Below are 15,864 nucleotides of genomic sequence, written 5' to 3' on the forward strand. Positions count from 1 at the left end.
TCTGATGGAAAATGCTTAGATGCTAAAATGGTGGGGTAGATGCTAGTGGTGGGAAGGAAATTCTTTGCTGTGAGGGTGGTGAGGCACCAGCCCAGGCTGCCCAGAACAGCTGTGGGTGCCCCATCCCTGGCAGTGCCCCAGGCCAGGCTGGACGGGGCTGGGGGCAACCTGGGCTGGTGGGAGGGGACCCTGCCTGTGGCAGGGGAGTGGAACTGGGTAACTTTTAAGGTCCCTTTAAACCCATTATTGTAAGGTTTATATATAACCACATAGAAAATATTGCTACCAGCAATGTATTTATGACTTTATTAATTCATTTATAGCATAGCTTCTAAACCGAAACTTTTTCATGTGTTTTCTATCCTCATTAATATGTCTCATTAAGCCTTTTGATTTTTTGGAACTTCAGTGTACTTAAGGTGCCAAACAAAATACCAATAGGCATAAACTCAATTAATTGATTATGTTAAATAGTATTCCCTGAATGAACGGACTATGAAGTTACTCTCTCTGGAATTTTCTTGCTTCTACATTAAAAAAGTATGGTAACTTTTAATTGCCTATGACAACTTTTAATTTGATCCTACGAGGCCCGTTGTCTAAACTTTGTTTAAACTCCCGCCTGCAGTACTGGGAGCATCCTGAAAGCGGGACATGCTGTGGAAGCTGTTGCCAGGGTCCAGCCGGCCCGCCCGCTCTTCGAGCCGTGCTGGTGGCTCGGGAAGGCCGGCGCAGCCGCAGGGATGTGCCGGCGGCCGGCGGAGCAGCTGCCGCGGTAGGCAGAGCCCCGTTCAGCCGAACGGTGCTGCACACCCTGCGGCCGGCAGCGGGGCGCCTTTTGCGACCAACGGGGCTCCCTTGGGCCGGGGCCTTCCCTGCGGCCGGCGGCTCGGCTCCCGCCTGCCAGACGGACATTGCCCTGGCCGTGCCGGGCGTTCGGAGGAAGATGGGGCGATAAGGGGAGGGGGGAGGAAATGACGGAGAGTCGCCTCAGAGCCACCCAGCCCCGCTGGCGCGGCCGGAGGGGCCCAGCCGCCGCGGCGGCCCCAGGCCCAGCCGGCCCTTCCCCCGGCGGGTGTCCCCCCGCTGCCGACCGCCGCGGGGGACGCAGGTGAAGGAGCCGGCCGCCGCCGGGGCAGGGCCGGAGCGGAGCCCCGCCCCCGCCGTCTCCTCAGGGCTTGGCCCCGCCCCCTGCCCCGCGCCAGCGCTGCGGGCCGGGGCCGGAAGTGAGCGCACGGCGGCGGTTAAGCGGCGGGAGGGGGCTGCCTGCCGCGCGCTCCCGGTGGCGGCAGGAGGGCAGAAGGGACATGGCCGCTGCGGCGGGGCGGCGGTGCTGCCAGGTAGGCGCGGGGGTCCCGCCGCTGGCTGTCGGGGCTCTGCTCCCTCCCCCGCTCCTGTCCTTCCCTGCCGGTACCCGCTCGCTCGCCTTTCCCACCCCGCTTCGGTCTCTCCCTCAGCCGCGACGCGATCCTCGGCCTCCGTGCGCCGCCGGCCTCGGTGCGGCTGCGGGCCCGACCGCCGTTCTCCGCGCTGCCCGGGCCGCGGGGCGGGTGGGCTGCGGGGCCGGGGCCAGCGCTGCTCGCACGGCTCGTCCCGGCCCCTCGCGTCCGTGCGGGCTCCTGCGCGGCGGCGGCGGCGCTGCCCGCCCGGGGCGCCTCACCGGCCGGGCGGCGCGGCTCCTGAGGGGGCGGCCGCTCCCGCCCCGCAGCTCGCGGGCGGCGGGCCCTGCGCGGCAGGTCCTGTCACCGGGGGGGATTCGGGAGCCGTGGTGCCAGCCCGGTGCGGGGGGACCTGGGTCGTAGCCGCCGAGACCCGCCGGGCCCGCCTTCCCGTGCTGTTTATCTGTTCCTCCGCTTCTCGGAGCGGGTGGCCGAGCCGGGCTCGGCGCGTTGCCGCGGTTCCCGGGAAGTTGGCTGTTTACAAAGCTGAGCCTGAAACAGCTCTGCTGTTTCCTCCGGGAGCTTTTCAGATACTGGTAGTAATTAATACACGGAAGTGGGGAACTGGCTTACTGGGCACAACTTGGTTGAGTTTATTTATTCTGCAGCAATGTAATTAAAAAAGAAAAAGGTATATCAGCGTCTTTGTTAGCGCAGGTAACCTCCCGCTAAGCAGTGCTGTTGCTGGGAAAGGAGATTATGCTAGTAAGATGCACTTAAAAAAAAAAAAAGCTTAGCTTGGAAGAAAATAAAGGTTCTGATGCTTTTCCTCGTCGTTGCATTACTTGTTACAGGTGTGGTCTTAGAGCGTAGTGCAGGTCAGCAGGTTTGGGGTAGGGGAGAGATGCAGAGGTTTTAAATGACAACCTTGCGTGTTGAATGCAAATCTCTTTCCAAAGGGAACTGAAAACTCAAGAGAAAATATGTGACGTTTATTAAAGACGTTGTGCAATACCCACTTAAAATGTAAACTGTGTTCAAGAGTAGTAGTGGTAGATGATTTATGAAGAAACCAAAGGGGAAGCAGAAATGGGGCAAGGGGAAGGAAAGCTGACAGATAAAATTATGTTGGTTTTCTGAGCTTTGAAGGTAGTTGTATTCATTCCCCCAACACTGAGGCTGGGCCTGGAAAAAGTTTTCTTTATGCATCTGGGGGGAAGAGAAGTTACTTAAATTGCATTTACCACATTTGTGGGAGGGAAAAAAGGGACTATAAGGCCCACAAAGTGAACTTTTGTTTTTCTAAACTGAAAGCAGATCGAAGCAAAACTACTAAGAAGAAATAGGCAATGAGTGAAAGTTGCATAAAAGATAAAGGCAGTGGGGGAGAGCACAGGGAGAAGCAACAAATGCTTCAAGTTAAATAGCCTTTTGTTCAGGGGGAGGGAGGGGGAACCTACAAATCAAACTAGTAATAAATTAGAGCCTTGTCTTAAATGTTGTGCAGTATTTGAAAGGTCCTTTTACATAAGGATGCTTGTTTATAAAAAATACATAGGAGGTCCCAAGAAATACTTAATTTTTTTGATTGATTAATAAAAATAGACTTGTCCTACTTAATTACAATGTAACAGTAATCCTAATTTGGGTACTTGAAGTATCTCTTTCCTTACGGAGTATTTCTGTCATCATTAAGAGCTCAAACGTAAAAGTTCATCAGTGTAGATAATCAGTGTATATACACTGATGATTGACTGATTTTTATCTTTTTTTAGTAGCTCTCTATGTAGCAACAAAGAAAATTGAATGCCTTAAATGGAATATTAAACACTTCAAAATGTCAAGTAAAAATCTTTTCTGAATTTGTGAGCTTATGTTTCTTATTTCTCAAACTAAGTTGACTTGAAACTCCTGGTGTTTCTTACCCAGTGCTGCTATTGTATCTGCTGTCTAGCTGAAGAAATTAATTAAAACATTGCCTAAAAAATAGAAATGCTGAGATGATGTTTTGGGGTTGGCTTTTTGTTGTGTTAGGCTTTGATATGGGACCAAAACCAAGCCTGTATGGGGCTATCTAGAAAAATGAATGCTAGATTTGAATTTGAGAGCAGGATTGCATGTTGTTTGTCTTTAAATTATGTAACTATCTTTAGGCTATCTTATGGAAGCTTTAAAAATTGCGTGAATTAACATTCATAGGTTGGATGGTATAAGCTTAATGCTGACCAGGGCATGCAATGTAGTGTGTGTTTTAAGGTTAGCCTTCGTGACGTGCAGGTAATGATCTTCCATTTTGATTTTAGGAATATTGCCTTTTAGTGTCTGTAGTTAGTGCAGAAATTATGGTGGTATTTATTTATTTAGAATACTTCAACAAACTAAAAAATGAGGGAGTAGAGCACAAATGTAAATTGTTTGCTTTGTGGAAGTGTAACTGTAAACATATGCCTCTATGTTAAGTAGTAGAAGTGGATGTGGAATTACTTACCAGAACCAGAGTTAAGTTCTCATTAGTAGTGGTCAATAACATCAGCATTTATCCAGCTCCTTTGTACATAAGAAGGTTGCTGTGATGTCAGTTTTTGCAGAAGAGTGCAGAAGTTGTTTCCAGACTGGACAAGTAAGTGAAGGAGGAAAAGTTTCAAGGTGTGCCAGTACTGATAAACTTTAGTTAACCTATAAAAGATCTAGAATAAAATGTCTTTCTCAAAGCTCACATTAAAAGAGGTTTTGAGAAATATTACTTTGGTCTATACCTTTGTAGAAATGCAGCCTGGAGTTATTTACTTAGAGTAAGTTTAGTTTGCTTCAAGTGGCATTCACTGCAGAGTGCTTTCACTAAAGAAATTGGAGAGAGAAGGTATGTCTGCATATTTCATGTTACTTGTAATTTTCAGGTGTGTGGTATTAAAGTTGTAAACAAAACATCACTTAAAAAAACTAACCATAACTGGGGACTTGCAGTATGTAGTGTATGAGGACATCATGGTATTGGTGTAAAGAGTATGTCACTAGTTCAGATCTGGAGACTGGTTACTGCACGATGACCTAGACAAAGTAATTTGGTTGATACCGGGTTAGTATATAGCTCATAGATTTCAATATTGTAGTTGATGGTAGTAGTTACAGGACACTTATCTGTTATCAATGACCTGTTCTTCATATGGTCTTCTACTTAGATCATAGTCACAGCAGAAAAGCAGAGGATGGCGACCATGCTGAGTTACAAAGTCAGTGCTGAAAGCTTACATGATGAGTTCAGCCTGCAACTGGACAAACTACTGGAGGTGAAAAAAAAAATAATGTCAGGGGTCTTAATATTAGAGAAGTTACCTCAGGATTCAGGAAGTACTTGAGTGGCAAATGAGTGGAGACTAGAAGAGTATTTTGAGGAAGTGTAATTACATGCTTGCCTGAATTTCTGAACCTACCCTTAGAGACAAATTAAGGATGATGTGAAACTTTGGTCAGTCTGAGTCCAGCCATTCTGTCTTCTATCAATGTAGTGTTTAAAAAAAAAATAAATCATCATTGAATCAATATGTCTAATAAGCATTTAGTATTTTCTAATGTGTAAAGCAAAAAGGTACGTGCGAACAGTGCGTTTGCTCTATCAAATAATAAACAGTTCTGCTTAATGCTTTTGTAAATAATTAGGTTTGTGACTAAGAAGCATTTGCTGGTTATAACTGAAACTGCAAGTTTCCTGCCTGAGGGGGAGACTCATCTACTGAAGCAAGTGGTAGAAATAATTTGGCTACCACAACAGAATTACATTTGGTTAGACTGCTAGGTTGATACTGATACAGTGATAATGGAGTTAAATCTGGGACAGAGCTATGGTGACATGTTTTTTTTTTCTCCCTATGCTACTAATTTTTTGGTTATGCTTTGTTGAAGGTGTATACTGTGCACTGCTGCACAGGGAATAGAATAGGATCTTTGTGAGAGAGGGTTGTTTTCATCTGCTTATGTTAATAGCCACTGTACGTTGCATCATTGACTTCCCGCATTTTGACTGCTTTGTGACATTAGGAGGATATTTGCAGGGCTTACTTCAGGGATATACCTTAAGAAAATTGGGGGTTTACTATGGTTCTCTATGCTGTAGAATGTTATAAAACTATATGGAAAGTGTTTGAGCATCTCTCTTCATGTAATTAAAGCAGACAGCACAAATGTTTCTTCTTTTCTCTGTCCCCCCCCCCCCCCCCTCCCCATGCTCTAGACGCTTTCTGTACTTTTGATTGAACTGGCTATGTAGCTTAAAATGTTGTCTACCTTCTGCTTAGCATTACTGGTATTGGAATTAGTGGAACTAGTACAGATGGATGCTCTCGGTAATGTCATGCTCTGCTGTGGTCAGGCCTGCACTGTATGAATAACTAAAACTTTGTCTGCAGTGTTGCTGCCTGGATAAAGCCCCGAGCACCCTTGTCACCTTCTCATAGCTGACCCTGCTTTGAGCAGGTAAAAGAACTAGAGACCCCTTGAGGCCCCTTCCAGTCTTCATTGTTCCACAAAAATGATACTCGAGGGTAAAAATATTTTGCAAGTCATGGATTACTGCACAAATTGTTCAGCTGTGGAATAAAAATATTTGGGGCAGTGGCATTACTTAAAAAAGAAAAATAAAACCCCCAAACCCTAAACCAGGAGCAAATGCTGATACTTTGTGGAATATTTTGTACAGCAGGAGTGTTTTCAGGTGCTTTGAAAAGAGGGATTGGTGGAAAACTTCAGAGGTGGCTGAAAAGCAAGAGAATGAGTAAAAAGGTTTTGAAGGCAGGCTTCTGAAACAGGAGGAGTGGATATGAAAGCATTATTCTGTAAGGGGAAACATTGCAACAGAACTAAAATTCTTAGCCTTTGTCAAACAATGCTGGTAATAGGCTTGGCTGTAAGGCATGGAAAAAAAAGCCTTGGCCAAGTGCATCAGAACAGCCTGAGATGCCATCAGTTTCATTATTGCTTTTTCTGGTATCTGCACCCAGAAAGTACTGGGCAGGAGCAGAATTGCAGGTATGCTGTTAGAGAGCTAGGAGCAACATAGGGAGAGATACAGAGATGCACAAGTTAGTGAGTAGTTCTACAGCTGATAGAACTGATGTCAAGTTTCTGGTTGATTTGTGTCTTCAGCTGACTGGCTTTAAGGCTTTCTTGCCATGATTCAAGCATTTATAAAAATTATCCTGGTAGTAAATCTGTGGTGTCCAATAATACGAGCTCATGTTACTGGTTTCTTCTAGCTGTGACACCCAGTGTTCTTGATGGTGTCAGGTTGCCTGCTTTTAGGAAACTTACATGGAATTTAATTATCTTTAAGACCCCTGTTTCTTCAACAGAGTTAAATGAAGTGGTGATTGGGGTCAGAATTTCAGGAGAGGAGTATAACAGCACAAATACACTGAAGAAGCTTGCAAGCATACTGTACTAAATCTGTATGTATCCACATCTGCTGGTGGTGTGGCTTGCAGTGGCTAATGGTGCAAACAGCTGGTTCAAGAAGGGGAAGAGTACTTTGTGGCAGTGGAAAATACGTGATCTGTAGGTAGCTGTAGCTGCCTACCCTGAGATTTGACTGGAACATCATGACAGGTGCTTTCACCCTTTGTCTCTCTTGGAGCATTGATCAAAAAGTCAAGGTTCTACAGTTAAAGTATGTTGTATGTATCATTGTCTTCTGCACAGTGTCCTGGATGAAAATTAAATGGAAGAGTTCAGAAGTGTTTTTATAAGCACCAAAGCAGTCAAGGCTGGATTTTTCAAGGGATTTGTTGCCAATATTGAAAGACCTGCAAGCGTTCCTGGATGCTTCCTGTTCTACCATTGAAAGCATCCTATTCTTACCTAGCTTGTCAAGAACAGAGGTTTTGACATGATTTTGAAGTTTCATTTACATCTAAAAAGTGTAGTTTCACAGGTAAGAGATGCGGTCACTGGTCTCAGTACAGATGTTCAGGTATTTATGAGCTGAAGGATTTGAGCAAAACATAAATGAGTGTTGGTTCAGAGTTTGTGCTAAATTAAAAATTGTGCATGCATTTAAGCTACTGAAACTGTATTTGAAGATTTTGGAGATGTGACCCAAACCAAAATGCGTTCAATCTTTTCGTTAAACTGTGTTAATCTCCTCTGTAAGGGGGTGCTTTTCTTGCTAAGGAGTTTTCCTGCTGTGGCAAATGTCTTGCTATGAATTCCTTTCCAGATGATTAGTACTTTCCATAGTACATTACTGCTGCCTTTATTTGCTAAGTTTTCCCTGGTGTCCCATAAAACTGCTACCATCTCTGGTATGCAGGCAAGATTTGTTAATTCTTAAGTTAGCTATCATTTGATGTTAGGCAAATGCCTCAAATCTGATTTTTTTAGTTAAAGGCAAAGTATTCATGGAGTTATTGTAAAAATTACAGTAGCTAGAGCTTCCTCAAAACAAGTGTATGTCAGGGCATAACTTTATAAGGAATGCAGGAAATGGTCTGACTTGTTATCATTGCTTCTGTATTTAGTACTTGGTCTCTAGGGAATTTATGTGCACTGATTTTACGATAACTATGAAGTATTTCTTAAGAATTAATAAATAATACGTTCTGTGCTTGTTTAGCAGTAGAATTATAAATAGAATGTTAAAAGCCTTGGGTCTTTTCAAGAAGTTGTGCAATTCATTTTAAGTAGAAAAGAATGTCAACATGTATGTGAGCAGATGATGAGATTACCTGTGCTCAAAGTAACAGGATTTATTTCTGATAAAATCATCCCTTGATCATTAAAATAGGAAACTAATTTCAGTTTTAGGAATCTCTGTTCTGGTAGACATGTAATGTCCTATATTGATTCTCCTAATTTTTTTTTACCAAAAACCTATGAATTCCTCAGAAGAAAATTTCTTCATGATTTCAGTTTTATATATTTGCTAGATTAGTGCACATGCAAGTATCTTTTTTTCGTAAGCCTCTCTAAGTGAAAATCTAGTTTGAAATTTCTGTTCCATGCAGAGGCTTTGATCTGAAGGAGATGGTCAGACGTCTTGCTGTGCCTTGCTTCTTGACATTAATGAAGGTTTTTGATTGCATTTTAAACACTTTTTCAAAGAATGTTTTACTCCTTTGAAACAAAGTAACGAGCAGTACTCAAAATTACATGGCAATATACAGGTACTTGACTGAGCAAACCAACTTTGGACTCTAAACACATTTATTCAAAATTGCCACCAAGGAAGTGTTCCATGTAGGGTAACTCTGCTAGACTGGAGCCAGAGAAGGAGATCTGCAGACTTGTGTCTGATGACATCTGGTCAAATACTTAAAGAAAATACTGCTTGAAGTTGACTGAGTCTCACTGCAAGAGGCAGATCAGCTTTTGTAAAAGCTGTGGATAAATCAGGTGGTTGAGGTTTTTAGACATGATTTTAAAAGAACCACACAATATCAGCAAGTTACTGCTAGGGCAGTGTAAATACGGTGACTTTGTCTAAAGTATGAATTTGCCTGTTTAATTTCAGATTTAGGTGGGAAGTGGTGTAGGAGATTGTTTTATCACTTGCAACTGAAGGTCTAACAGAAATTTGATTCTAATTTTCCTTAAAAAAAAAAAAAAGCATTTGAATGATTCTTTAAGTCTTTGCAAAGAGAGTTGTGCTTTTGAAGGTGAACAGAGTGACAGTTGAAAACTAATTATTACTGTTACTTTAAATAGCGGGCAGCAGTTGAGATGAGAACAATCCTGACTCTTCAAGGATTACTTCTAGGTCTTCCGATGACCTGCAGTTGTTGCAAACTTACTGTGAATTCCTACGGTGGGCTCAGTAATGGTTCAGGTGTCTGGTTTTCACGTTTCTGGGATTTGAATCGAGACATACTCTCCCGAGTGTTAAAGAGGTGTTCCCTGCTGATAGATGGTCCAAATGGAATTTGCCCTTTTTTGTAAATGTTGGAGAAGTTTAATTTCAGCTTGCTCTCTGCCTTTGAACTTCGATGCCTAATAAGTCACAAGTTCAAAGTGAAGCTGAACTTATGTGGAAATGTTAACTATTGTGGTGTAGTTAGCATTTAAAAGTAGGTCTGTCTTTATTTTAATCATGTGTATGCCTAGGGAGCTTTTCTTCTGATGTTTTATTGTGTGAATTTACTGCTTAAACTGGCATGTGGGACAAAGTTTTCCTAAAACTATTTCAACTTTTTCAGATTTTTTTCAAACAGTCTGAAGTTAAAACCTGATTTTAAAACTGCAGTCTGCTTACAAAATTTGTCAGAAATGTATACATTGATTTAGTTTTAGAAGTTTCCCAAGGCCAGGACTTAAATACAGCAATCACATTAAGTGTATGTATGCTGATGAGACTCTTGCAAAAATAAAATTTGACTCTTCACATAACCACCACTACTAATAATATTCCTCTTACTAGAGGTCACTGGATTTGTCAGTGCAAGTGTGCAGTCATACACTGACAAAAATGCAGTACTAACATGAAATTGTACAATAAACAAGCAGTTATTGAGTGATTGGGATTCTCTAGATGTTATGGATGAATGTGCTGCAGTGGCTGTGAACCATGTCTGAGTGCTGAGGAATGTATGTTTATCTGCAGTCATGACTTTGTGGAACAGTAACCTCTTGTGAGTAGCAGACTGCTTGGCGAGTATGGAGATCAAAGCTGTCGATTGCAGCGGAAAAATAAGGTTTTCTACTTTTTTTTTTTTTTTAAGGAGCCAGAGTTGTTGTTATATATAGTTACTTTGAAGACCATGTGATCTTGCTATTTTTTCCTTAAGAAAATTCACTTACCACTGTAACTATCAAGCAGCACCAGAATGCATTGATAATTTTCTTCAAAGTTGTAGCCCAGTTCTGAATAGTCTCAGAAAGTATGATCTTACTTTAGATTTGTGAATAAAATTTAGGGAGAAAAACCCCAGCTGCTATTTGGAATCCTTAGACAACAGCAAGACTATGAAAACTGCACTTACCTCATGCTGCTGTTTCTTAGAAAAGCCAAGTGGGAATTACTGGGAGGACTTCATAAGTCAGGATGTTCTTGCATTTGAAAATTTGACATGGCAGTCTTAACCAGCCATAAATTAACAAAGAGATCAAAGCCTGCCTGGATATCTAGGTAGCTGGAGCAGTTGGTGTAAAGCATACTAGACGAGTTCTCATTAGGGTGTTATCTGTGGCTAGTAGGCTTAGACCAATTGCAAAATACTCAGTACATCTTTAGGAGAGTGTTTAGAATGACTGTCCTGCGAACAGGACAGTGAATAACCTAATGCTGTTGAAGACCACAGCTGTGCTGTAAACGGCACCAGGGATCTGCACTGTCTATAAAGGAACCCAGCGAAAGAAGTTTGGGGTTTGGTTGAGGGTTTTTTAATCTGTTCCCTGATTGGGTTCAACACTCAGCTTTGCAGATAGGCAGTAGGTGGGATAGGGCTTCTTCCTAATGGCAATATTTGCGGTTTTAATGAAAAACTCTGCAGTTTAGTATGTTATATGGAAAAGGATCTGTTGTTGGCTTTTTTCCGTAGACTTTGTCTTTGTTGAATATAATTATCTCATGAAATGGATACATTACCGACTTCCAAAGTTCCTCCTTAGGACTTTATTCCCCAGGGCTTTATTTTGTGGCTTTAACGCTTTTATAGCTTTGTTAGTCTTTCACTGTTTTGGTCTTTATGAAGATACCCTCTTTCATTTAAATCTTGTCTTGGTATCTGTAATGTGAGTTCTGGTTTAATCTTGCTTTGTGAAGGGTTTCACCTGAATTTGTTTTCAGAGTCAGCTGAAATGTATAGAACCTCTTTTAAAGATGTCTGCCCTTCACAGTATAGTAAGCCACTGAAATGAACTAGGTAAGACCAGCCAAGCTTTTGTTTTAAAGAATTTAAAGAATCTGCTAGAAATCTGGTAAGAATCTTGCTGTGAATTCACCACGTAGACAGGAGTACAGTCAGTTTGTTCAAAGCACATCTCTGGTTTGGTTCAAGGGGGCGGGGGGGGGGGACCATACCCAAAAAATCAAAACCCTTTTAAAGGGTGTGAATAGCAGGGAACACAAAGACAGAATCTTTTCTCAGCTATTTAAATTATTTGCTGCAGAGGAAACTTTTCTGTTATGTAGATTTTGTAGAGATGGTTTACATCTCAAGGGCTCATCTAAGTTCAGTGAAACTGTGTTTTAATGAAGATTGCTGTTTATGTAAACCTCCTAGCAGAAACTCATTATTCATGATTTTTATCTTGCTAGTTGATATATATATACTGACTGTTGCTGGAAGACATCTTATCTCCTGTATTCAACTTTAACCTGGCTGTGTGTAAAAGCTGTAGAATAAAGTAGAAATAATATTGAAAAGTAACATAGTTCTTGTGGTAATCTCTTGTAAGATTATTTTAGTCAAGATGAATAGATATTGTGGTGAATATGGGAATTTGAATAATAGTACTGAGCACGAGATTGACATCTTAGATTTTTCCAATTTCTTGGTGCTGGCCTTTAGGCAAAAGTGACTTTCACAGTTTCTTCCCTTATTGTGTGGTGAATGAGGCTTCCTTTAAGGGGCTATTAAAGGGATTCCTTAATAAGCAGCTGTACTTAAATCACTTATCTTGCTTGTTCAAAAAATAGCATTTCGTAAGCATTACTTTCTCTTGTTTAGAGGCAATGGTATCTTTCCAATGGAAGGGAGGGCCTTCAGCATCATTATGACTATCACAGTTGTCAAATAGCAGTTTGATAGGCCTGTTTTTGTAATAAATTGAAGTAACACTGGAAGTTTTCTTGACAGTGTGCTTTATCAATGCTAGATATTTGTATAGTCTTTAGAATGATTTCTGCTTCTGATATTGAACCTGGCGAGATGGGCAGAATTGTTCAAATCTGTGAACAGTTAGGTATCTGAATGTTGCTTTTCTGTGTCTTAGGTTTGGTGGTGCAAAAAGAAACCAGGTAATTATCTCCTGGTAGGTACTAGTAAGAAGAATAAATCAGTCTCGGTTAATTCAAAGGCTGTGAAAGTAATTGTGTTGCTTTTTTTTTTTTTGCTTGTTTGTTTGATACCACCAATCCCACCCCTGGCCAAAAAAAGTCTCTAAAATTTTAAAATGTCCTGGGTTTCTGGAGAACACGTGCAACCTTGTCAGTTGGTGACGTATGACTTTGTAGTTCTCCCCATATGATCTCTTTTATGTGTTTCTAATGCTTCATTTCCTTTTCAGATCTGCTAAGTCTCTTCCGAAGCCAAGAGTAGACAACCAGTACAAGGGAAGTGTTGCTGCTTTAAGTGGATATCCGCTCTTGCGGTATGGCCCAGATATCCAGTAGCAATGGATTTAAACAGCGCTCATCACCTTCTTTGGCAGCTGCAAGGTCAAAAGATGTGGACAAAGAGGAGGCATTGCAGATGGAAGCTGAGGCATTAGCTAAGATGCAGAAAGAAAGAGGTGTAGCTGGTAATAAACAAACTTTTCATTCTTTAAGTAGCACCAGACAAAAAGCACAGACTCATAGCAAACAGGACCATGATCTCATGGTGTTTCCAGAGTCTGATGCCAAGAGCATGGAAGATAAACTAAGTACTGTTGACATAGAGAAGCTTACGCATGCTGAACTAGAGAAACTGTTGCTGGATGACACTTTTGAATCTAGTAAAGTACCTACATTACCAGTAAGTCCTATTTTGAGCCCATCTGTGTCTTCACAATTTTATCTTGGGCCTACGAGTCAAAGAAGACAGTGGATGCCTGGGACACCAGCACCTGTGACATGCACTTTACCTCCTATTTACCCCTCAGCTTCTTACACAAAACAGACTGGTGTATTTCAGAATGGATTCCATCCAAGTATGTCCTCCTATCACTCTAGAGAACCTATTTATCTTGGTCTTCCAAGGCAGTTGCAATACATTTCATACCCACCGGCAGCTATTACACCTTTCCATCCACAAGGAAGCCTACCTATATATCCTCCCGTACCAGTACTTACACCAGAAATGGCAAAGGTATTTGACAAAATTGCAAGCACCTCAGAATTTCTGAAAAATGGGAAGTCAAGCACAGACTTGGAAGTGACTGCTATAAAGTCTGCAGTTTCTAACCTACCACCCTCGGAAAGCTGCAGGGATGTTAGTAAATTTGATTGGTTAGACTTGGATCCTCTAAGTAAACCGAAAGTGGATAGTGTGGAGACTTTAAATGTAGAGAATGATGGAGAGAGGGCTTTGAGTATGACTGCTGAAGATCCATGGGATGCTGTGCTGTTAGAAGAGAAGCTGTTAGTAACTTGTCATCTGGAAAGAAAAGTAAATGGAAAATCATCTGGAGCAACAGTTACGAGGAGCCAGTCCTTAAACATGCGAACAACTCAACTTGCAAAGCTACAGGGCCAAACATCACAGGTATGTAAATAATTATTTGTAAGTTGCAGTATAATAGTAAAGATTAATCACAGTGTTTAGAGACACTGTAAGGTCTGGATTTATTTATATATTTACTTGGCTTGACCAGTGTCCAAATAGTGTGATGTTAATGGTGTATGTATGTATTAATGATACTCAGAAAACTGAACATTACTACTGAACTAAATCCCAAAATAACTCTAGTCTTGTGTAATCTTTCCGCATTTACTGAGGAAGCTGGTGTTTTTCAGCACACCACAAACAAATGGAAATAATCATTAGAACAATTCAGTATTTAAATTATGTTGATAAACGTTTAAATTAATGAGCAATTCCCATGATACTGCACCATAAAAAGATACAAAGTTAGACACTTAAAGCTTTATCTTGAGCAGCCTTGATCTCAGATTTTGGCGGGGGGGGGGGAGAAATAAAATTTTTTTTGCCTTTTACTAGAATCTGTCAACTTTTTTTTATATATAAAAAAGTTAGAATAGAAAGATAAGTGGCATAGTGAAAACTATTTTCTGTACTCCCAGTATCACTTGCAGTCTTTCATAGGACCACTGCAACTTTTTCGTAGGTAGAAAGCTTTCTACCTGTGCAGGAGTGCTAGAGATCCTGCAACTGAACATTTTGGTTATATTATCCTGGAAGGTCGGATGCCTGTCGGGTCAGAAACCCTGCACTTCTGTTCTGGAAGAAGGAAGACCATCTTTGTGTGATATTATATTTTTATCAGGCAGGGCAAAAGGCTGACTTCTGCTCCAGGATCAGGATTACTTTCATAAAACTTTCAAGACAAAAATGTCAACAGAGGCTTTAGTTATGATGCTCATCATTTTTGTACATTGAGCACATGCAATGTGTAGCAAAACTAAACCGTAAAGCAGATGATCAATACCGTCGCAATCTCATCTGGTTAATGATGCCCCCGTAAGTGCATCCTACCCTTTTCCAAGTCTAGTGAATGACTATGGATTATTTACCTATTCCTATCCTTTAAAATTCTTTCTGTGATAATTTCATCATAAACCAAGATGTTACATTTTTAAGTATTAGTCACGTCACTAGAAAGTGAATGTGAATACTTTGTATTTTTATTTTTTGATAGGCAGAGTACAGAGACTGAAGAAGTCTTCAGTGGAAAAGTTAAAACCCTGGCAGGGGTGATAATCACAGGAAAAAATGTATTTGTAGGAACTGGTCGGAAGGTAAAAGATTTGTTTGCCTTGGAGACTTTGGATGGCAGCTGTTTTGACTCTTAGGTGTTGTCTTTCTAGGTGTTTTAATAGGCCAGGGACATGCCATAAAAAACAACTGGTATCGGGCAAGGATGTTTTCCACATTGCTCCCCTAATTCTTCCTCCCCCAAGCTGAGCGAGGGTTTTTTTTTCTCAGAAAAAGGAATATTTTACTAGACTTTGGCTTAAAGAGCTGTCTAAATGGTTATTGAAGTGAAATTTTTGGCTCCTCTTCTGAAGGTTTTCCTGTTTTTTTTTCTGGGCTAGCTTTCAGATGCTGGCAAAAGTTTAATAGAAGGCCAGTGGCGAAGGACAAAAAAACCCCATAAACCCAAAAAATCCCTTTACTTTTGTCTTTAAGGGATTGCATTTTTAACATACATATGTGAAGATCTTTAGTTGAACTTGGATTTTATTTTTTCCACTCACTGCTGAGCTGTGATATGTGAACTTGGTTATTTCCTAGTATTTGGAAAGGTGTGTAAATTTGGGGTCTACAGCAGTTTGCTGCTTCAGTTTGTCATGCTATCTAGTGATGTGTTTGTAAGTTTTCCAGTGGTGTTTGGTTCGTTGTAATGAAACCATTAACTACAATAGCTAGATTATATTGGATCGGTGCTTCTGAGGTGTTGTCTGTAGAAAGTAGTATTTGACTGTTGCTGAATGAAGTATGTTTTTATAGATTCCAGGTTTTTTTTCAAGAATGCAGGATTTAAAAAGGTCTCTTCTGTTCATCAGGCCCAATCCCATGCTATTTGTGGATCACATGTTAACTGATTCATGTAATACTTAAGCTCTGCCTTCACGTGGTGTTTTCCTCCTGCTACTTTTGACTGTTCTAGCCCCTCG

At 41.3% G+C, this 15,864-nt stretch overlaps 1 protein-coding gene across 5 annotated transcripts in view; it reads left to right on the top strand.

Annotated features, from left to right (window-relative positions):
• The first annotated feature begins 1,213 nt into the window (after positions 1 to 1,213).
• The window catches only part of PIK3C2A (phosphatidylinositol-4-phosphate 3-kinase catalytic subunit type 2 alpha), a 53,894-nt gene continuing 39,243 nt past the window's right edge, over positions 1,214 to 15,864 (top strand). For 4 of the 5 annotated variants that reach the window (XM_040607975.1, XM_040607973.1, XM_040607977.1 and 1 more), the window contains exons 1-2: positions 1,214 to 1,340; positions 12,594 to 13,771. In XM_040607975.1, coding sequence (XP_040463909.1) covers positions 12,680 to 13,771 — 1,092 coding nt within the window. In that variant the 5' untranslated portion in view covers positions 1,214 to 1,340; positions 12,594 to 12,679. Of the gene's footprint in view, positions 1,341 to 7,127; positions 7,303 to 12,593; positions 13,772 to 15,864 lie in introns of those variants that run through there. The other variant, XM_040607974.1, reaches the window with a different exon arrangement.

This window comes from Falco naumanni, chromosome 10 (assembly GCF_017639655.2).
Source record: "Falco naumanni isolate bFalNau1 chromosome 10, bFalNau1.pat, whole genome shotgun sequence".
NCBI classification, from domain to species: Eukaryota; Metazoa; Chordata; class Aves; order Falconiformes; family Falconidae; genus Falco; species Falco naumanni.